The sequence below is a fragment of the Antechinus flavipes genome, chromosome 1 (genome assembly GCF_016432865.1).
Source record: "Antechinus flavipes isolate AdamAnt ecotype Samford, QLD, Australia chromosome 1, AdamAnt_v2, whole genome shotgun sequence".
Taxonomy (NCBI): domain Eukaryota; kingdom Metazoa; phylum Chordata; class Mammalia; order Dasyuromorphia; family Dasyuridae; genus Antechinus; species Antechinus flavipes.
In genome coordinates, this window is record NC_067398.1 from 4,507,889 (window position 1) to 4,529,728 (window position 21,840).

The window sequence follows — 21,840 nt, forward strand, 5'->3', positions numbered from 1 at the left end:
CCTCCTCGAGAACAGCCTCTTGGAGGGCGCCTCGGCCTGCCCTAGGACCCGGCCCTGACCCAAAGCCCCCCGGGAGTCCCGAGGGCCCGCCGGGTGCCGCTGGGCACCTCTGCCTGCTAGCGGGATCTCATTTGCATGTCACAATTTGGGGACCAGCTGGGGATGGGGACCAAGAGAAGGGGAAAGCCCCCCAAGCCATTTAAGGTGGTAATTTCCATAAACATTTTGGATAAGAGAGTTCTCCACGGCACAGGGAAGAACGAGGACAGATGGGGGGGACAGAGGGTGAGCCCGGGGATCATGGACTGGGGGCAGAGCCCTAGTTCAGATAAGCACTAGCCGGGTGACCCTGGGCAAATGACCAGCTTCCCTAAGACTCAGTTTCCTTATGTGCACGGTGGGTATGGTAATAGTTGGTCTTGGGGAAAGGTCTTTGCGTGTCTTCCCACCAATGCTCTGGAAATGAGAAGGATCACGAGGACACAGCTGCAGGGGAAATGAGAAAAAGGAAAACCCAAGCTGTGATTCAGAATTTCCTCCCAGGAGGCTTCTCCCAACTCATTTAAGAATGGAACCTTCTAAAAAAGTGTTTGATTCATGAGACGGAGCCGAGAAGAATGAGCTGAGTGGCTGTCCGTGCTGGCCAGGACACGGCGCGCTCCGCCGCCCAGTCTGCTCGAGGGGCTGATGAGCCCGGGCTGGCCGTCCTCGGCCGGCCTGCCTTTCCTCCCGGCCCCAAGAAACCCAGGCCAGTAAGGGCTACAGACCCTGCCCTCTCCATCCTGACGGAGCAGAGAAAAGGTTTCAGGGGGCTTCTTATTGTAGCAAGGCCGGAGCTGGAGGAATCAACTAAAATGGATGCATTTTGCTTTCTAAGTGCCTCATTTGCCACGGTCTGGGATGCACCCGGGACCAGGGGCCTCCCAAAGAGTAACAGGCAGTGTCAAGGTCATGGCTAACAGCAGCAGGCGCTCTGTGCACGGGTGTGAGTGCGCATGGGGGGGTAGTGGGGGGGATCTTTAAAAGACATAAATCCTTTAAATCAGGGCACTTTCCTCTATTTCCCCCAGACAGACAGTCCCTAGGGCCTCACAGCTCCTAACAGTGACCACAACCAAACAACTGGGGACTCTTACAACTATGGAATTCAGTGCAACTGCAGGAGGGATAACATCCACCCATCCCCTCACCCCTCAGTCCAGCATCCATCCGTCCACCTGTCCACTTATTTAACCACCTTCCCACCCATCTTCCTACCTCCCATTTTCCTACCTTTGTCTGCCCCACAAAAAGTGATTCACCAACCACTCCCCCAAACACGTGTTCTTCTGTCCTCCCCGGACCATTCACCCCCAGCCGGCTCTCGACTCCCCAGACAACCCCCCCCGAAGGCCCAGCAACTCTTAGCCCTCGCTACAGGGAGGGCTGCGGGAACAGCCGTGTGATAGACAAACACAAGTTACCCAGACGTCTGACTTCCGTCTGTCGGCCATAGTATGACCCAGCGAAGGAGACGTGTTTGTTTCCCAGTTTTTGGCCTGGGGAAGTGAGGGACGAGGATACGTTTTCCACATCCGGCCTCCCCATCAGTGCTTTGGCAACTAAAGCACAGAAAGATCAGCTTTCATTGGAACCACACAAACAAGCCCATGTGACAAGTATAATCATCCCCATTTCACAGATGGGGAAGCTGAGGCTCAGGGTGGGGGGAGGCTGCCCAAAGTCTACACAGCTCCTAAGCGGGTCCTGGCTCTGAATCCAGCTCTGCTGCCCCATTTTCCCTCTGACCGAGGTCTCCATCCAGAGCCTCCCTCGATGTCAACATTCGGTGGGTAATGAAAGCAGATTTCCTTGGATGCGGCAGGCAGCGTGGACCTCGGAGGACCAGAGAAGCACAGATACGGTCGGACATTACATTCTTCAGAGCCTTCGGCCAGTTGTTGCATGACAAGGGTCACTGTGAAACGGTGACGCAGCTTCTAAAAAAATGGCCCTCCAGTGTACTGAACCGCTGTCCCTCCGGGGGCCTGAGCTGCTGTCCCTCCGGGGGCCCGAGCCACTGTCCCTCCAGTGTACTGAACCGCTGTCCCTCCGGGGGCCCGAGCCGCTGTCCCTCCAGTGTACTGAACCGCTGTCCCTCCGGGGGCCCGAGCCGATGTCCCTCCGGGGGCCCGAGCCGCTGTCCCTCCAGTGTACTGAACCGCTGTCCCTCCGGGGGCCCGAGCCACTGTCCCTCCAGTGTACTGAACCGCTGTCCCTCCGGGGGCCCGAGCCGCTGTCCCTCCGGGGGCCCGAGCCGCTGTCCCTCCAGTGTACTGAACCGCTGTCCCTCTGGGGGCCCGAGCCGCTGTCCCTCCAGTGTACTGAACCGCCGTCCCTCCGGGGGCCCGAGCCGCTGTCCCTCCAGTGTACTGAACCGCTGTCCCTCTGGGGGCCCGAGCCGCTGTCCCTCCAGTGTACTGAACCGCTGTCCCTCTGGGGGCCCGAGCCGCTGTCCCTCCAGTGTACTGAACCGCCGTCCCTCCGGGGGCCCGAGCCGCTGTCCCTCCGGGGGCCCGAGCCGCTGTCCCTCCGGGGGCCCGAGCCGCTGTCCCTCCAGTGTACTGAACCGCCGTCCCTCCGGGGGCCCGAGCCGCTGTCCCTCCAGTGTACTGAACCGCTGTCCCTCCGGGGGCCCGAGCCGCTGGCCCTCCCGGCCCAGCTCTCTGCCCGGTACCTGGCCGGGTCCCACCCTCTCCTCCAGCACACCCAGCAAGGGCGGGACCTGCTGCAGTGGGGGGCCGGATGCCCTTTCTCACGGGATCAGAGAACTGGCCCCAGATCTGTCCCACTGTGTGTCCGTCTGCTGCCCTTCCAGCTCCCGCTATGAAAGGTCTCGGGACGATGAGACTCTGCTCGTCTCAGTCTCTGCAGAATTATTTTCCCTCCAGCTACTTTTTCTGTTTAACGCCGTCTGATCTTCGGCCTCCTTCCTGCTGAAACGCAGCCGGCTTCGTTCTCCTGGGGCCCGCCTGGTGGCTGTGACCCGGGGCACCGCCCGCCCCTTCCCCGGGCGCCCCGGGTTCTGCCCTTTTGGATGCCGAGCCTTACTCCCAGCAGAGTCTCCGGGCACCGACGTCCCATCTGACTGAGTGGAGGCGGGTGGTCGGGAGCATCTCGCCAACTCGCCCCCTGTGTCTCCACCTTCTCTGTCCTCCGTGACAGATGCTGCCTCTTGGCCTCCCGGCCCCGGGGCTTTGGTGAGTGAGCCAGTGTGGCCCGGATCTGCCGAAGGCTGCATTGGACCCCAGGCCCTCGCCTCCCGAGCCGGGGCTCTTTGCACAGTTTCCCCCCGGTTGGCCTTGGGAGGGCAGAGCCCCCGTCCACTCCAGCTCCCCCATGAGCCCGGCTCTCAGACCTACCCTCTGAGGTATCTCCTTTCTAGGCTGATGGGCCCCCTTCCCGTGACAGATAATCTCCCAGTCTGGCCTTGCGTCCCCTAGTCCTTCTGTCCCCCTCATGGGGACCCAGGCTAGCTGGTCAGTGCCCTTCCTCAAGCGCGGTCCTTAGGGCTGGCGACATCGCCGCTCCAGGGGGATCTGGGCAGGGCGGAGGACAGCCGGGCCCCCACCTTCTCCCGCCCCTCCTCCACGCTGATCATCCTACTTTTCCAGCAGTCAAGTCTAAAGTTTCACACAGTTTGGTGTTTATCGCACAACTGATAACTGGAGTGCTCCCGGTCTCCGAGATCTTTTTCACACGAACGGATTTCTGGCCAGGTCTTACCCATTTTGTAATTCTCCGATTGATTTCTTGGGCCCGAGCCCAAGGTTTTACATTTACTAATGTCACCCTGACGTTTCACCCTGTTAAGACTTGGCCCGAGGTTCTGCTCGCTGAGCCGGCAGGGATCCCGGTTCTCCGATCCAAGGCTCCTTCCCAGCCTCTGCCTTCTGCTAATTCGAGAGGCCGCGGTCTGTGCTTTCATCCACCCCCACATTCAGCAGAAGCCGGCCCAGCTCCTCGGGTCCCTCCGCCAGGGACTGCCCTCCCCCCGCGTGCTTCCCTTAATCCTTAAGTCCAGGGGTCACACTGATACCCGCTCTGGTCCCCCGGGCTTGGAGAGCCCTATCAGATGCTCGAGGAAGCCCAGACCCACCACTTGCGGAGCATCCACCCCCATTCTGAACGATCTGACGCAGGACCCGCTTCCAGGCGCCCCCCTCCCCACTGTGGGCAGGAGCCCGCCCCCATTTCCTGCCAGGAGCGGTTCTCACGGCCACATACCTTGTCTCCTCCTGGAGTTGAGCTTCCTGAAGCAGGTGCCCTCGACGAGGCGATTCAGGCGCTGTTGTTTGATCAGCTCCAAGATCTCGGGCTGGATCTTCTCCTTCAGTTCCCTGTAAAAAGCCGACAGAAAACACAAAACGGATGTAGGGGCACTAAGGTCAGCGCTCGTATCCTTCCCACTCCCTCCACTGCCAGGCAACTGCCCGCGCGTGCAAGTAAGAGTCTTCAGTGGTGAGACGCCATCGTAGGCCCCAGTTTGCTCCACGTTAAGAGGGGAATCCCAGAGCCTCCGGGGGCCCAACTCTGGGAACTGAAGGAATGAAGAAGTGAAGTCGGGTCGCTAACGCATCTTGAGTAAATACGGTGCCGCCTCTTAGCACTTCGGTGATGGGCTCGTCAGTTGGGTGTCCCCTCCCAGTGCAGATAGCAGCCCCTGCGGGTTCTCCTCCACCCGCCCGGCGGGGCCTTTCGATAGCCGGCGGCCCCCAGGCCCACGCTCGGGCTGTCCGCTGCTGGCCCCCAGCTCTTGCTCAGGACGGGGTCTTATTGTGTTGTAAAGAACTGTAGAAGGACCAGGGCACCCCCTTTCCCCAATGCAAAGCCATTCATTTTCCCACTGTGCCGCAGGCCCGCGCTTCCCAGCAGAGCCACCCGAGTCAGCTCCTAGGAATACCCGGCAGTTCCCTGAGGCCATTCACGGAGGCTAAAGTTTGGGGGGAGCCTTTAGCCACTCGGGAGAGGGAGTTATTCCCTTCTTTGCCTGGCACAGAGTGGGTGCTTAACAAATCTGAATTTAAGTCAATCAATAAGCATCTAAGGGAAGTTTCTTTGAAAAATAAAAAAAAATAAAAGCTCCCGTTCCCTCCTTCTCCGATCAGTCGTTGGAACATACAGGAGCAGGACTCATAATAAAGGGACTCAGAAGGACCCCAGGAGCAACCTGGCCCCGATGGACACGGATGAGACCGAGGGACCAGCCTCGAGGGGCAGGACCAGGCCGGGCTGCACCTGAGGCTGCACGGAAGGGCGCGTTCCAAGCCCAGCCCCAGGTCGTGGGTTGGGACGGCCACGTGGGCCGCCCGTGGGGAGGCCGGGGCTAGAGGGGCTACAGGGAGAAAGGCCGGCCTCCCCCGCGGAGGGCGCAGCCCGGCCAGGTCTGGTCGTCCCTGGCTGCAGGGGACTCCTCCCCGGGCCTGGGCCGAGGGCAGAGCTGGGCTGGCCGGCACCCGGGAACCTGGCTGCTGACCACCAGCAGCGCCGCCCACTTGGCCCCTCCACCCGGCCGGCTCTTCTGCTCCCAAACAAGCCAGGACGGCTTCCAAAAGCCCTGTTCTCCGCCCATTAGCGTCTCAAGCAGTGCTGGATGCCCTTCCCTCACTCGTTAAAACTCCCAAAGTGGAAAGTAATTAGTGGCCTCTCCTCAGAAAAGTAACCAAAGGCAGAGAAGTGGAGCCAGAAAACCCTCCCCCTCCCCCGGACCTTGGAAACTTCCTCCCAAACAGCATCGGGGAGGGGTCAGCCAGGAAGGGCCGTTCCTCCACCACGGACAGCTCCCGGCACCGGCTCTGGGCGCTGGAGAAGTGCTGCCGGCCTGACTTTGGGAGAGGACGGGACAGGCCGGGCAGCCCGGGGTGGGCTTCGTCACTCTGTGGGACCCCGTCCCTGCGTTCTAAGACTCGGCCACATCCGCCCATGTTTTCTTGTGTCAGAGAGAGCCTGGGCTCGTGGAGAGGGGGCTGGGCTTGCGGTCAGGGAGGCTCCTTCGGCCTCTCATAGCTCCCGGGCCCCCCAGTGTGCACAGGAGCAGGGCCCCCCACCCCGGGAGTTCTTCCGGCAGCCTCGGGGCCGTTGGCTCAGCGCCCTCCCTCGGGCTGTCCTGGAGCCCGAGCCCTGTCCCGGGGAACGAATGAGCCAAAGAGGGAAACGGAGCCCCTTTTCTCTTGTCCTGCTTCTGCTGGAGGGACTTCTCTGCCCAAGGGTTCTCCGAGAGCCCCTGGCTGCCAGGCCGGAGCCTGCGTGGGAGGGAGGAAGTCCAGGGGCTCCCGGCCACTCTCAGTCCCACCTAAGATCCTGACCCAAGCCTTCTGTTCCTGCAAACAGGCCCCCAGTGCGCCGGGCAGGGGGGCGTCCCGAAGGCCACAGCCGCTCTCCTGGATGCAGCTGCTCCACCTGGCGCCCAAAGGCCGCGGCCGTCCGGATGTGGGGACAGCTGCCTGCCGGCCGAGGGTCCCTCAGAGGGAGGGAGGGGGCTGGGGGAGGGAGCAGAGCCCCGCCCCCTCTCTGAGCTGCCCCTCACCACTGGCGCTCTCCGGGGCTTCCCAGGGGCCCTCTCGGCACCGCAAAGGGCATCAGCCCGAGACCGTTTCACAGAGAAAAAACAAGGCTCGCTGAGGAGCCTGGGAAAGTCAGACTCATTTTTATCAAAGCCAAACACCTTGGAGGAGGGTTAGCCAGAGCTGTGAGGGTTCTAAGCTAGTGGGTGCGCAGGCCCTGCCTGGGGAGGTGCGGGCACTCTGGGGGCAGAACAGGCACTCAGGGGCAGAGCGGGCACTCAGGGGGCAGAGTGGGCACTCAGGGGGCAAAGTGGGCACTCGAGGCAGAATGGGCACTCGGGGCAGAACGGGCACTCGGGGCAGAGCGGGCACCGCACAGCCCCAGCACAGAAGTGCCCAGGAACCAGGGGCATCTGACACAGAGGGAGGTGCCCCTGACCACGGAGAGCTCCCACGGGGGCCAGCGCAAGCTGTCCTGGCGTCCAGCCCACCCGAGGGGACCAACTTACAAGATGGGCCGAGACTGGAAATCCTCCTGGTTCATCCTCTCCGATTGGCGGATCTTCAGGATTTCCGCGTAGCTCAGGTTCTGCAGTTTGCTCTTGAACTGGTCCAGGGAGCTAGGCTTGGTGGTCAGCGCCCTCATGATCTGCTCCTTCACCACTTGCATTACCTGGGGGCCAGAGGACAGCCGTTACTGATGGGGGCAAGGGCCCGGCACCCTCCCCCACGAGCTTCGGGCTGACTCCACGGAGGGCCCCCTCACACAATGTAACCATACATATATACACACACACTCACACAGACACACTCACACACACTCACACTCACACACACACACTTACACACTCACACACACACTCACTCTCACACACACACTCACACTCACTCACACACTCTCTCACACACACACTCACACTCACATACACTCACTCACACACACTCACTCACACTCACACACACACACACTCACTCACACACAGCGGCTCCTTTCACTTTATCAGGCCCCAGTTTGCAAGCATGGAATGGGAGGGTTTGGATGAGGTGATTTCCCCCAGGGAAGAGAGGGCTGCCGTGTTCTCCTTGAACAGTTAGAGAAGCCGAGACCCACGGGGCGAAGTGAGGGGAAGCAGAATTGAGATTCGAACTCAGTTCTCTGCTCCCCAACCCAGCCCTTGCCTAACACAGCCCAGAGAACTCCTCATTCTAGTCCGGCTTGGAGGCCACGTCCAGGACGGGCCCTTCATCTCCCACCTCTCGTGGCGCCCCCGAGCCTCGGTGCATGTTCTGAGCTGGGGTTAAGCTGGGGAAAGGGCAGAGACCGAACCCCACTGCTGGGCCACAGGGCGCAGCGGTTAGGCCGGGGCTGCCCGGGGAGAAAAGGGGCCGCCTTCACTTTCCAGTGACATCATTCCTCTGCAGCCCCAGTGGTGGGGGGCCCTCAGCATCCTGGCGCATTTACTGGCCCTGCTGCTTGTTGTCCCGATGAAGGCTCACAGCACCTTTGGAAAGAGGTCGGACCTTGGAGGCCATCATCCAATCAGAGAGCACTTGTTAAGTATCTACTATGTGCCAGCACTGTGCTGAGTACCATGCACCTACTATGTGCCAGCACTGTGCTAAGAGTACCATGCACCTACTATGTGCCAGCACTGTGCTGAGTACCATGTACCTACTATGTGCCAGCACTGTGCTAAGAGTACCATGCACCTACTATGTGCCAGCACTGTGCTAAGAGTACCATGCACCTACTATGTGCCAGCACTGTGCTGAGTACCATGCACCTACTATGTGCCAGCACTGTGCTAAGAGTACCATGCACCTACTATGTGCCAGCACTGTGCTAAGAGTACCATGCACCTACTATGTGCCAGCACTGTGCTGAGTACCATGCACCTACTATGTGCCAGCACTGTGCTAAGGGTCCTATGCCCTGCTACGTACTGGGCACTGAGGTTGCAATCCCTCCCTCAAACGGCTCCTGCCCAGTCCAGACTCTTGTTCCTCAGTTTCCCCGCCCGTAGAACGCTCACAGGATCTCCGAGCCCCCCCCTTCTCACTGACGGGCTGTGGGTACCAGGCTCCACGCTAGCCCCAACCCCCCGGACTTTGATGGTAAAGGAAGCTGCTTGATAAGGGCTCAGGGGGCGAAGTTCTGACGCGAGGGACACTGAGGCCGGGGCCGCGAAGGGCCTCGCCCCGGTGGAAGCGGCGCAGGAGGGGAGCAGGGTTCCCCGGGCTCCCCGCCTCCACAGCCCGCGCTTTCCCCAGGACCCCCCGGGCCCCCGGGCCGACAGCTCAGGAGCACCAGCCGCACAGGCCGTGGCACGGATCGAGCGGGGCCCAGCCCCAAAGCTGTGGCCTCACGGGGGAGGGGCAGCCTGCACTGGGAGAGAGGTTTCCCATACCGGGAGTTCTCTGAGCCAAGAAGTCACAGATCCACCTCCTCTCCTCTTCCCACGTTAGCAAAGCAACGACAGAACGTGCTCCAAGATGCAGGGGCTCCTAAGGGGGACGGGGGGGAGCCATCCCCACATAGGGCGACCGTGGGGTGTCTGAGATCAGCGGCTGCTTGGGGATCCCTGCCCTCCCTGCCCAGGCGGATCAATGGCCAAAGTCTGGGGGCAAGAAGACCCAAAGATCTCAGATAACGGGCTAGGCAAACCTTCCGAATCGCCTCTTAAAGAAAGAACTCCCAAGGGCTTCTGGGGACGTTGGGATGAAAGATGAAACGGGAAGCTGGGAGCACCATGGGGAAGCTGGGAGCACCGAGGAACTGGGAGCACTATGGGGAAGCTGGGAGCACTGAGGAACTGGGAGCACCAAGGAAGCTGGGAGCACCATGGGAAAGCTGGGAGCACCGAGGAAGCTGGGAGCACTGAGGAACTGGGAGCACCGAGGAAGCTGGGAGCACTGAGGAACTGGGAGCACTATGGGGAAGCTGGGAGCACTGAGGAAGCTGGGAGCACCGAGGAAGCTGGGAGTACCGAGGAAGCTGGGAGCACCATGGGAAAGCTGGGAGCACCGAGGAAGCTGGGAGCACTGAGGAAGCTGGGAGTACTGAGGAAGCTGGGAGCACCATGGGAAATCTGGGAGCACCGAGGAAGCTGGGAGCACTGAGGAACTGGGAGCATTATGGGGAAGCTGGGAGCACTGAGGAAGCTGGGAGCACCGAGGAAGCTGGGAGTACCGAGGAAGCTGGGAGCACCATGGGAAAGCTGGGAGCACCGAGGAAGCTGGGAGCACTGAGGAACTGGGAGCATTATGGGGAAGCTGGGAGCACTGAGGAAGCTGGGAGCACTGAGGAAGCTGGGAGTACCGAGGAAGCTGGGAGCACCATGGGAAAGCTGGGAGCACCGAGGAAGCTGGGAGCACTGAGGAAGCTGGGAGCACCATGGGAAATCTGGGAGCACCGAGGAAGCTGGGAGCACTGAGGAACTGGGAGCATTATGGGGAAGCTGGGAGCACTGAGGAAGCTGGGAGCACCGAGGAAGCTGGGAGTACCGAGGAAGCTGGGAGCACCATGGGAAAGCTGGGAGCACCGAGGAAGCTGGGAGCACTGAGGAACTGGGAGCATTATGGGGAAGCTGGGAGCACTGAGGAAGCTGGGAGCACTGAGGAAGCTGGGAGTACCGAGGAAGCTGGGAGCACCATGGGAAAGCTGGGAGCACCGAGGAAGCTGGGAGCACTGAGGAAGCTGGGAGCACTGAGGAAGCTGGGAGTACCGAGGAAGCTGGGAGCACCATGGGAAAGCTGGGAGCACCGAGGAAGCTGGGAGCACCGTGGGGAAGTTCTTCTCCTCCAGCATATCTGGGAAGAGTTCAGCACTGACTAATGGAGCAGGACGGAGCCAAACCCGTGGCCAGGAGCCTCAATAAACCTTCTGTAAGCAGACCGCTCGGGCAAGACCAGGGGGACTGGAGGGGAGCTCGGAGCTTGGCGGTCCTAGGGCTGCTGGGCTGTCAGGAGAGGTCGAGACTCACCCTAAATCTGAATTACTGATGGAGAGAATTCCTTGGGAGAACAGGGAGCGCAGAGCAGGCAGCCCGGCCAGCCCTCGTGGCTTAGGCAAAGCTGGGGTGGGCTCGGGTGCCCTCCCCCAGCCACTCAGCACAGCTCCATTAGCCAAGAGTGGTTCCTAGAGAGCTAGACAATTCTGTCCTCTTCTCCTTTCAGGCACTTTCCTTCTCTCTCTCCCCCCATCTCTCTCCTTGTTTTTCTTTCTTCTGTTTTCTCTATTATCACTCTCTCTCATTCTCTTTTCCTCCCTCTCTGTCTCTCTCTCTCTCTGTCTTTCTCTCAGTTTCTCTCTCTGTCTCTTTTCTCATTCTCTCTCTGTCTCTCTGTCTCTCTCTGTCTTTCTCTCAGTTTCTCTCTCTCTCTCTCTGTCTCTCTCTCTGTTTCTGTCTCTTTTCTCATTCTCTCTCTCTCTCTCTTCTCTCTCTCTCTCTCTCTCTCTCTCTCTCCCTCTCTGTTTCTGTCTCTTTTCTCATTCTCTCTCTCTCTCTCTCTCTCTGTCTCTGTCTCTCTGTCTCTCTCTGTCTCTCTCTCTCTCTGTCTCTCTGTCTCTCTCTGTCTCTGTCTCTCTCTTTCCTCATTTTCCCTCTGTTTCTCTCATATATAGGTATGTATGTATTAACAATGTAAATAAAACGGGGAAAAAAGGAAATAAGCATCAGATAATTATACAAGAACAAAATGGGTCCTAAAGAAGAGAAAATCCCCCTTTCTCTTCATTAATGTTCAGATTCAGCTGGTTTAGGGGAGAAGTACGTGTATGGAAATGTAGCTTCTTGAAAAGAGACGTATATTTGTATAGACAATATTGAGGTAAATAATCCCCTTCTTCTCTGCCGGTTGTTTTGCTTACCACCCTGTGACCTTGACCGCTAGATGGCGCCACTAATCTTGGAATCTGGAAGACTTCCCGAGTTCAAATCCAGCCTCGGGCGTTTACCTGCCTCATGTTTGCCTCAGTTTCCTCATCTGTACAATGAGCTGAAGAGGAAACGGCCACGCCCTCCCGCACCTTTGCCAAGAAGGCCCCACATGGGGCCATGAGGAGTCAGACGCTACTGAAACGACTGAACGACCCTGTGTGACTGGGACAAACGGGGGTGTTGCTGGTCCCGGGGAGGCTTCGGGATCTGTCTGTGCGGCTACTCCCCCCGGCCGGCACATGACAGCGCGGGGCCGTCTCGCGGACGGGAGGAGACGCTCTTTGGCCCCGGAAGGCAGGGCCCGGGCCAGGGAGATGCAAACCCCAGAGATGGGTCTGGACAGACTTGCCGACAGGGAGAGCGGCGCAAGGGCGGGGCCCCTGCTGGCCGGGCAGTGCCAGGGGGCGGAGCTGGCGCCAAGAGAAGGAGCCCTTGCTGGCACTGAGACAGAAAGTCAGGCATTGACGCAGAACACAAGGGGCAGAAACGCCCGTTCTGGGCCAGGGACCGTGGGAGAGGCAGCGGGGCAGGGAAGAAGGCGGGCAGCAGGCTCCACCCGGAGGGTCCGACAGAGGAACTCTCGGGGCGCAGAGACAGGCCCGGGAGGAACCTTGGCTCAGGTGACCTGGGCGTCTCCCTCGGAGCACGGGGGAGCGCGCGCGGTCTGCGCCCGATGGGAGTCAGGCCTTGGGGAAGGGCGGCGCGCTGCGGGTCCGTTACTTTCTGGGGCCTCTGTGAGTTCTGTCCGATTTCCTGACCCGTGAGCGAGCCTGTTGCTTGTAAGGGGAGCTGGGGGTGGCCCATTAGGTGTGAGAAGGGAGCCTCCAGCCCGAGGGTTACCCAGTGCTGGGCATTCACTTAGAGAGGAAAGCCTTCCAGCTTGGGGGCTTTCCCGCCTGGGGGGGAACATCTGGGAGACAGAGCACAGGCTTTAAAAGCCCCCCCCCCCCCGGGCTCACCTCAGCACTGAGCCCCAAGCATTTCTCCAGCAAAGCGCTGGGAGAAGCAACTTTCTAAATGGGGGGGGGGCTGAACTGAAGGCTCGGCCCGCAGCGAAGGGGTGGCCCGGGCTGAACATCAGGGGGCTCGGAAGCTGTTCCCGAGTGGACCCTCTTACTCCAGGCAGTGAGGCAGCGGGCGCAGGGGCCGCGTGGAGCAGGGGCCACGTGGAGCAGGGGCCGTGTGGCTCAGGGGCCGCGTGTGGCTCAGGGGCCGTGTGGCTCAGGGGCCGCGTGGAGCAGGGGCCGTGTGGCTCAGGGGCCGCGTGGAGCAGGGGCCGTGTGGCTCAGGGGCTGTATGGCTCAGGGGCCGCGTGGAGCAGGGGCCGTGTGGCTCAGGGGCCGTGTGGCTCAGGGGCCGCGTGGAGCAGGGGCCGCGTGTGGGTCAGGGGCCGCTTGGCACAGGGGCCGCGTGGAGCAGGGGCTGTATGGCTCAGGGGCCGCGTGGAGCAGGGGCTGTATGGCTCAGGGGCCGCGTGGAGCAGGGGCTGTATGGCTCAGGGGCCGTGTGTGGCTCAGGGGCCGCGTGTGGCTCAGGGGCCGCGTGGAGCAGGGGCCACGTGTGGCGCAGGGGCCGCGTGTGGCGCAGGGGCTGTGTGTGGCGCAGGGGCCGCTTGGCGCAGGGGCCGCGTGGAGCAGGGAGGGAGCTCCAGACCCGGAGTGGGGACGCCTCAGCTTCCGGGGCCCGCTCCGGTCTCAGACACTGCCCGCTGTGGGACCTGGGAAGCCTCTCAGCCGGGCTGGCCTGGAAAGGGCCAAGAAAACCCCACACGGGGCCACGAAGAGTTGGCCCCGACAGCACAGAGCCTGGCCCCTGCGAGACCTTCTCCAAGAGGCGCTCGGACGTCCCCTTCTGCTCATCGGGCTGACTCCTGGCCCTGCAGATCCTCTTCTTTCTCACTGTTTGTTCATCAGAATCAAAGGGAAAATGAGCTCAGTGGTGGGGGGGGAGAAGCAGCGACCTCAGCCTCCCTCCCCTGTCCAGGGGACAGCCCCGAGGGACAGAAGATGCTCAGAAAACGGGCATCTCGAGAGGCTCTGCTGGAAATGAGAGTCTCTGAGGCGCTGCAGCCCACGCCGACGGCGCCCAATGGGAGCCCCAGAGCCGTTTCTGAGCCAGGGCCTGCTGCCATTTCCCTAACGCGTTATCCATGGGGGGCCGGGGATCCCGGGGAACGTCTGGGACCCTCGGTTCCTGTGGAAAGCCGGGCTGCCAAGAGCGGTGGGAAAGCTCCCGGGGAGTGGGCCCGGGCTCTGTCCATGGTACCAGGGCTTCCCAGAAGAAAGCCACGGACAGCAGAGGCTCAGGGGCCTGGGGCCGGGGCAGGGGCAGGCCCACGGTCCCGACTCTTTCCAGCCCTCACCGAGAGCCCCGGGTGGCTCTGGGGGCCACGTTCCAGGGGATGGACGGGGGGGGGGGCCATTGTGGCCATCGGAGTCCGTGGCCTGTGAGGAGCAGTGGCAGGAAATGGTTCCGGAGGGACTCGTGACCTGACTCCCGAGGGCACAGCCGGGAGCAGCCACGGCCTGCGCAGTTAAAGGCCGGGATCAGCCTCCTTGGACCGAGGCTTCCCGAAGGGGAAGGTTTGCTGCAGGAGGGATGGGTTCCCGTGCCAAGCTGGGCTCTCTCCGGGAGCGGTTCCAGTGGCCCGCGGAGGCCCTTCCAGTGTTAAGGCTGACTCCGACACTTGGAATTTCCTCCCCTTTTTGCCCTTGAATCCTCGCTCTGTTCCTCACTAGCTATGCGACCTTCAGCAAATAACATGATTTCTCTGGGCCTAATTCTCGCCATCCATCAAATGTTGCAAATTACATTTTTCTTTCTCTTAACAAGATTTTTCCCTCCCTGCCACCGGCCCTTCCGCCCTCCCTTCAGAAAGGAAAACAAACACCCTTAGAACCCACAGCTACGGGCGCCGCCCCGGGCCGCGTCCCCCACAATGCATCGGGTCCCTCGCCGCTCCGCCAGGACGGGCAGCCCTGGCGAGCGAGGGCAGACGGCGCCTGGGGAAGGCTCCCGAGTGGCCCCAATAGGAGCTACGTCTGCCCTGGGTTTGAGAAGGAGGAAGGACAGTCCCCAAAGTGACCATTGGCTAGCGGCGGCCGTCCCCGGGGCAGGGAGGGGCGACCGGAGAATGGGACCTGCCGTTGGTGACTGAGGAATCTCTACGCGACCTCCTTGGGTCTCAGGGCGCCGAGCACAGCGGGTCGCCGCCTGCCGCGGGTCTCTCATTATGTGTCCCCGAAATGTCCTTCTGCCTTACCCGGGAAAGGCGTCGCTGGGCAGCCAAAGGGGAAAAGGGCACTTCGGGTGCCGTCCCTCCCTACGGAGACGTCCGGGAGAAGGCCCCATCTGACAGCTACACTGCCGTATAATTGGGTTTCTTTATCAGTCAGCAAACATTTATTAAGCCCCGACTGTGTTCCAGGCTAAGCCCCGGCCATACAAGAAGGTGAAAGGCAGGAAATAACTAAAAGAGGGAGGCCCAGAATTGAGAGGGGTTGAGGGAGCCTCTAGTGAAAGAAGAGATGTTGTGTTGAGCCTCAGAGAGCCAGGAAGTCAGAGAGAAAAAGCCTCCCAGACCTGGGGTCAGCCAGAGACGGCGCCTGGGGTCCCCCCTGGGATGGGGGGAGGTCAAGGTCACCGGGCCCCTGGAGGGAAGGGGTCATTTTGGGCATTTACAAGCATTTAGGTTTCTCCCAGATGCCCGAGGTCCAGGACAGGGGAAAGCTTCGGAAAAGGTGGGGGGGTTAAAGATGGGGGGCTCCACTGGAAAGGGATGGAGGGGGGGCTTCTTCCAGAGACAGTGCTGGGGAAAGCTTCCCAGCCCCCAGAAAGGTGAACTCCTAACGGGCTTTTGGGGCCTGGAAGAGTCTGCTGCTGTTTCCTCATCTGTAAAAGGGAGGAGATCTGACCAGGTGGTCTCTCAAGTCTCCTCCAGCTTCTGATCTAGGACCCCATGACCCCGCCTGACCACTGTCGCCCCCCGGTGGCCTCTCTCTTTGCCTGGTTCTCCATGTCCGGGGGGTTTCCCTATTCTAAGACTGGGCTCGCCCCGAGGAGATGGGCCACCCCAGGTAATGAGCTCCCCGTGCCCCGAGGCGCTGCTGCCGTGGGGGATCCTCCTGCATCCTGGACGGGACCAGATGGTCCCGAGTTCCCTCCCGCCTCGGAGGCTCCGCGCCTCTTTCTTCCCTTATTCCTCCAAATCGCGTTGGAAGAGGGACAAAAATAACCCGCTCCCACATGCTGGACTATCTTGGATGCGGGCGCTCCTAGGGAGGCTCCTCAGCAGAAAAGGGGCAGCGACGCAGGCCTCCTTCCGGATGAGTCCGGGCTTGGAGGCTCGGAGGTCCGAGGGCGTCTCCCACGGCGTCTCCCACGGCGCCTCCCACGGCGTCTCCCACGGGGTCTCCCACGGGGTCTCCCACGGCGTCTCCCACGGCGTCTCCCATGGCGTCCCAAGTCCCCGCCCCCTCTGGGTCCAGTTTCTTCCTCTGTAAAGTGGGGGAGGTTCCTTCCAGTGTGGAGACTTCCATCCCATTACGCCGCTGCCCCAACTCTCTTTGGCTTTCCGTCAGACGTATCCCCGGCCGCCCTCAATGACAAGACTAACTTCCTGCCGTTACAATGACCTCTGTTGTTCCCCTGCGTCTCTTAGGTTCCTTCCCTAAAAGCTGGTGTTTCATTTAATGGCTCTGGAATAAATGTCAAAATGTCACCAGCCGGGCCTCCCTCCCCGGCCTCTCTCCCTGGACCTCCCTCCTGGGCCTCCCTCCCCGGGCCTCCCTCCCCGGGCCTCCCCCACCGTCCCCTCCTCCGACAGCAGCCGTCCGCCTTCCTGCGGCCGGGACTTCTCTCCCGGGGTGCCTGGGTCGGAGCCGTCCCTCTGAGGCCCGTGGATGCCCGAGCCGGGCCCGACCCTCCAAGCGTCTCCGGCATCCGTAAGGGCTCCGGGGCCCCACAGACGCACGGAGGCGTCCCCAGCTCCCAGGCTCGTTCCCTCTCTGGGACTTTCTCTCTCCCCAGGTGGGAGCGGCGCTGGAGCCGGAAGGCCCTCGGAGGTCACCCCCTCCTTCCAGGTGAGGAAGCCAGGGTCGCCTGAGCCTCCGACCTTGGGCCCTGACCCGGCATTCTGTCCCCTCCCCCAATCTGCAGCGTCTCCTGCCTGGCCCTTGCGTGGTCTCCCTGGGCCCAGCTGAACCGGGGGCAGCGGCTGCCACTGAAAACCGGCCAGGTAAATCTGCTGGGCTCTGACACGGGGGCTGCCCGCAAGCCCTGGGCTGCAGAGCCCAGAAACGGCCCCCTGGGCACCTCCGCCCCTGCAGGCAGAGGGCACCTCCAGGCAGAGGGCACCTCCCAAGCAGCGGGCACCTCCAGGCAGCGGGCACCTCCAGGCAGAGGGCACCTCCCAAGCAGCGGGCACCTCCAGGCAGCGGGCACCTCCAAGCAGAGGGCACCTCCAGGCAGCGGGCACCTCCAGACAGCGGGCACCTCCAGGCAGCGGGCACCTCCAGACAGAGGGCACCTCCAAGCAGAGGACACCTCCAGGCAGCGGGCACCTCCAGGCAGAGGGCACCTCCAAGCAGAGGGCACCTCCAGGCAGAGGGCACCTCCAGGCAGCGGGCACCTCCAGACAGAGGGCACCTCCAGGCAGCGGGCACCTCCAGGCAGAGGGCACCTCCAGGCAGAGGGCACCTCCAGGCAGAGGACACCTCCAGGCAGCGGGCACCTCCAGACAGAGGGCACCTCCAGACAGAGGGCACCTCCAGGCAGAGGACACCTCCAGGCAGCGGGCACCTCCAGACAGAGGGCACCTCCAGGCAGAGGGCACCGCCAGGCAGAGGGCACCTCTGCCCCCCAAGAACTGGGCCCTGGCTAGGAGCTTCCCTGCCCAGATCACGGAGGGGAAAGCTGGCAGAGCTTCCATTTTGCCCCTGACCCTTCCTCCTTAAAGACGCTCCGGCCGCCCCTCCCGCCCCGCCAGAGCTGGATCTCAGACATTAGAAGGCCCAGCTCCAGCTCCTCCCCCAGCCTCCCCCTCCTCCCCCGGCCGGAGCAGAAGCCTTATTTATTCCTGGCTTTGGGAAAGATTTCAGCCCCCAGAATATTTGTCACTTTCCTCATTCCAGTCAATTTGTCATTTTAATTCCTTTTATTCCCGGCTCCGGGATTGGTTTCCTTTTCAAATGAGGCCACCTGACGAAACCGACTGGCAGGGGAGGCCAAAACAAAGCGCCATCTTGCAAGTGAAGTCCCCCAGAAACAAAGTGGGGGTGGGGCGGCCCTGGCCGTCAGGAGCCAGCCCTCCCCCCGCCCCCTCCCCCGGGAATGCTGCCGGCGCCCTGGGGGCGGGGCTGGTCCGAGCCTCTCCTCCTGGGCTGTTCCTGGGGCCCTCCCTTCTCTCCTCCCTCTCACGCCCTCGTTTCTCCCCCCCAGGGAGAGCAAGGGAAGACCCCTCCCTCTGATGAGGGAAACCACGCGCACGGGACCAGGGGAGACGAGGCAGGCCCGAGTGCTTTCCCTTTCTGGGCCTTCTCGGCCCCGGCGAGCGCGCGCACACAGCAAGTGCCCCATAAACGCTTCCTGACTGAGTGCAGTGACTTGGGGCTGGAATCTTGGCTCGGCGGCTGAGAGGCGGAAGCAGCCGTGGAGCTTCTCCTTAGGGACCCGGGGGTCCCGGCCCTTCCCTCAGTGCGCGCAGCCCCGGCCCCCGGCCTCCCGGCCTCCCTGTGAGTGGGCTCGGAGTCTCCTGGGAGTGAGGAGGGCGGGTCCCGGAGGCTTTGCTGGAAGTGCCCATGGGAGGAGCCTTCCCTGGGAATGCCCAGAGGCAGAGGCCATTGTGGGGGGGCACGGAGGCAGGAGGTGCCCCCCATTCTCCCCCCCCGTCACCTTGGCCGGAGTCTGGGCTAAGTGGGCACAGGCGGCGGGGACAGATCACATGGGGGGGGGGGCAACGGGCTTGCACAGGGAGGGCAGGGCCGGCCCGCGCGGGGGGAAGGCGGGTCCCGGGCCAGCCCCGCGTTCTAGGGGGGGCCGGGGCTCCGGGAGGGGGAAGCTCTCCCGGCCGGCCCGGCTGCATTACGCCCTTCCCCGAAGCTGCGCAGGAAGACTCCTGTCAGTGATTCTAAAGAACGGCCTCTAAAAATAGCACCTCTTTTAGACTTCAAGGAACAAACAGTGATGGCTTTTTGTGCGCCCCGGTGGCGGCTCCAGCATTTCACAGAGGCGGGGGCGGGGGGCCGCTGGCGGGCGCGGCGGGAGGGTCTGAGGCGGCCCCAGAGGCCCTTGGCCCCAGATAGGCCGGAACGGAGCCTTGCCTCTTAGCGGCTGCCGGGAGCGCGGGCCCTGGAGTCGGGCCCTGCCTTGGGGGCTCCTGCCGTCCCTGTCCCCTCCCCACGAAACAGAACCCAGGAATGGATTTCTCAGCAGCAACTTAAGAACCACCAGAGGTTCCTCCCCAAGTAGGCCCCGGGGCCCCCACCCGAGACCCAGGACGCAGGTACGCCCTGGAGGCGGAAATCGGCCAGTCCTGGGAGGAGAGCCCCCGGCAGGGAGAGCCCCCACCCGCTGAAGGTGCCGGGCAGGGGGAGGAGGGGACGCAGACCGAGGACGGGGCCCTCACAGAAGCCCTCCTCCCTCCGGTGCTCCCTCTCCCCGCTCTGCCCCCTGCTGGCGCCCCCTGCCAGGTGACCTGCCCCACCTTCCTCTCAGCCCAGGTGACCCCAAGGAGACGCCACGGTTGGTCGGGGGAGGAGCTCCTAACCCGAATTACTGGTTGGGGCAGCAGCGTTTCCCAGTGGTCCCGTCTCCGGGTCCCCATAGGGCCCATGACCTTCTCACAACAAAGGTCCAGGAGCATTCCCGGGAGGTGCCTTTGCCTTGTCTGCGGCCGGACCTCCAGCTCCCAGCGGGCCCGGGGTGAGAAGCCCCCCCCCTGTGCAGGGGCACGGTGCGGATGCCAGGGGGTGGCTGCCCCCAAGCCGCCCGGCCTGCCGGGGAAGCCCCCGTGGCTGTGGCCGCGGTGCCGACAACATGACACCTCTGCAGTTAGAGGGAAAGGCGGAGGGCGGGAACTCCAGGGTTCTGGGCCCTCCCGATGGGCTGTTCCGGACGGGCCATCGGCCTCCTAGGGCTACTCGTGGTGACAATGACCCTTTCCTGCCCTCCCACCCCCCCACGTGTCAGAGACATGATCAGGAGTGGGCGGCTCCCAGCGCTGCCCGGCTGCCCCCTCGTTTCTTGGGAGACCCCTTCTCCCGATGGCCTCTCTCCATCCCAGTGGGTCCTTCCCTTCCTTCAAGCCTCCATCAAGGACAGTCCTGGCTTGCTTGCCTCCTGAGGGATTCTGGCGCCTCCACAATGCCCTGAGCGAGGGGCGGGCGCTGAGCCCCCTCGGAGGGGTACGGGGGAGTGCTCCCCATCCGTGCTCCCTTTCAGCCTGATGCCCCGCCCACTGGGCTGCATCCTCAGGGAGAGCTTAGTCTTCCCAAAGCCAAGAAAACCGCTTCTCCACCACCCAGCAGGTCAGCAGCTGGCGCCTCGAGCCTCCCTTCCCCCTACCCCACGCCAGCTCAGACCCCCTCCCCCACCATGAGGACTCCGCCTCCGTCCCGCCTCCATCCCTCCTCCACAGCCAAGTCTGGTTGGGTCACTCCCCTGCCCCTCCAGCAGCGTGGCAGGGGAGTGTGGCTGGAAGGCTCTGTCCTGAAAAGTCCAATTCTGCTTCCCCCGAGAGTCTCCAGAATGCTCTGGAGCCTTCCCATAATCCCTCACTTATCCTTCTATTGTTCTCACACGGCCCTGCTTTCCACATGGATGGAGGTTGGGGGGGGGGCTGCTTATTCCAGGTCACCGGGAGAGAATGCTGCAGATTCCTCCATCTCCAGGGCACTGGCCAAAGGACCAATGGGAGCCCCCGTCGCCTTCCCCCACCCTGATGTAGGTCAGGGTGCCTTCAGTACAAATGTCAGCCCCTGACAGGCTGTCTGCAGGGCCAGAGCCTCCTGAAAACCCTCCTGTCCGGGCGCTTCCCTGCCCGCGGATGCCCTTCTCTCTAGAACCTGGACTGATGGGACAGCGCGGGCAGCGCCACTCACACAGGTGTAGACAACAACGCGGGGAGGGGTAGCTGGCGTCATGTGACAGGGCCAGCATCCACAAAGATCTGCCTTCACAGGCTGCGTCACCGGGAAAAGTCAAAGCAAGTTCCATTTAATGAGCGCAAGTGAATAGACTATTGAGTTAAAAAAGGAGTTTTACAGGAACAGTTTGGGAGAGATTTGGCTAGAAAGGGTCATCTGCAAGCGGTCCGAGGATTTCGGTGGTCCAGGCGCTCGGTGGGTCAGCAATGAGCTTAGGTTGCAAAAGGCTTTGTCCTTTGACCTAACAATACCATTACAAGGCAAGAGTCCCAGAGAGATTAAACAAGGAAAAGGACCGATATGTACAAAAATATCAGCTCCCGTCTCAGGGCGCAAACATTGGAAATTGAGGGGATGCCCATCAGTTGGAAAATAAATGGGGAACACATTGTGGTATGTGATGATGATGGAATATCATTGTCCATGGGAAATGATGAGCAGGATGCTCTCGGAAAGACCTGGAGAGTCCTCCCTGAATTCAAACAAAGTAAAAGCCATGTTTTGGGACGAGCAGCTGCAAATGACTTTGCTATTCTCAGCAGTGCAGTGATCCATGACTACTCTGAAGGACTTAGGAAAATCCTACCCATACCTACAGAAGGAACCGATTGAAGCATAAAAAATAAAACAAAAAGCTTGGGTTGCACTGAGAGGTCCAGCTTCCCAGGACAGGGAGGCCATGGGTTTTACTTCCTACAGGAAGGGGCCCTTGTACTGAGCTTTGCAGCAAAACAAGGATTTTAGAGGCAGTGATGAGGTGGGAGAGCACTCAAGCCAAGAACTTTAGGGCAAGAAAATGGCCCTGCAATTTCTGCAGGATAGTGATGTCCAGAAAGGGGCAGACAGAAGAGGGCAGTTGGCTTGGAGTCAATAGCATTGGGAGACTGGTCAAAGGAAGTGGAGATATTCATCTAGGAAAAGAGAAGGCTCAGGGGGATGTCACTGAGTATCTGAAGGGATGTCATGAGGCAGAAGGTTGGACCTTGTCTGCTCGTCCTTTGAGTTCGTGGCAGACACAAAGAGTGGGAAGTCGGGAAGGGGCCAATTCAGACTTGAGATCCAAATGAGATGAGCCCTTGGGCTGCCAAGGATGTGGTGGGTTCCCTCCCCCCGGCTCTTGTTTGGTGTTAGAAGTGGGATCCTTTGGAAGCACTTGTTTAGACTAAGTGGAAGTTCAGGAGCCACCCAAGTTGGACGGGAGGCAGAGCTGATGAA

At 61.5% G+C, this 21,840-nt stretch overlaps 2 protein-coding genes across 3 annotated transcripts in view; both read right to left on the reverse strand.

Moving 5' to 3' along the window:
- ELMO1 (engulfment and cell motility 1) overlaps nt 1-21,840 on the reverse strand; it is a 201,958-nt gene that overhangs the window by 15,970 nt on the left and 164,148 nt on the right. For both annotated transcript variants that reach the window (XM_051978426.1, XM_051978434.1), the window contains 2 exons: nt 7,052-7,215; nt 4,267-4,379 (listed from right to left, as the gene is read on the reverse strand). In XM_051978426.1, coding sequence (XP_051834386.1) covers nt 4,267-4,379; nt 7,052-7,215 — 277 coding nt within the window. The remainder of the gene's footprint in view (nt 1-4,266; nt 4,380-7,051; nt 7,216-21,840) is intronic.
- On the reverse strand, nt 9,008-10,836 carry LOC127549944 (uncharacterized). The gene is made up of 2 exons (XM_051978446.1): nt 9,982-10,836; nt 9,008-9,925 (listed from the first exon to the last, which is right to left on the reverse strand). Exons 1-2 carry the CDS (start codon nt 10,348-10,350, stop codon nt 9,473-9,475), a joined length of 822 nt encoding a protein of 273 aa, XP_051834406.1. The 5' UTR covers nt 10,351-10,836; the 3' UTR covers nt 9,008-9,472.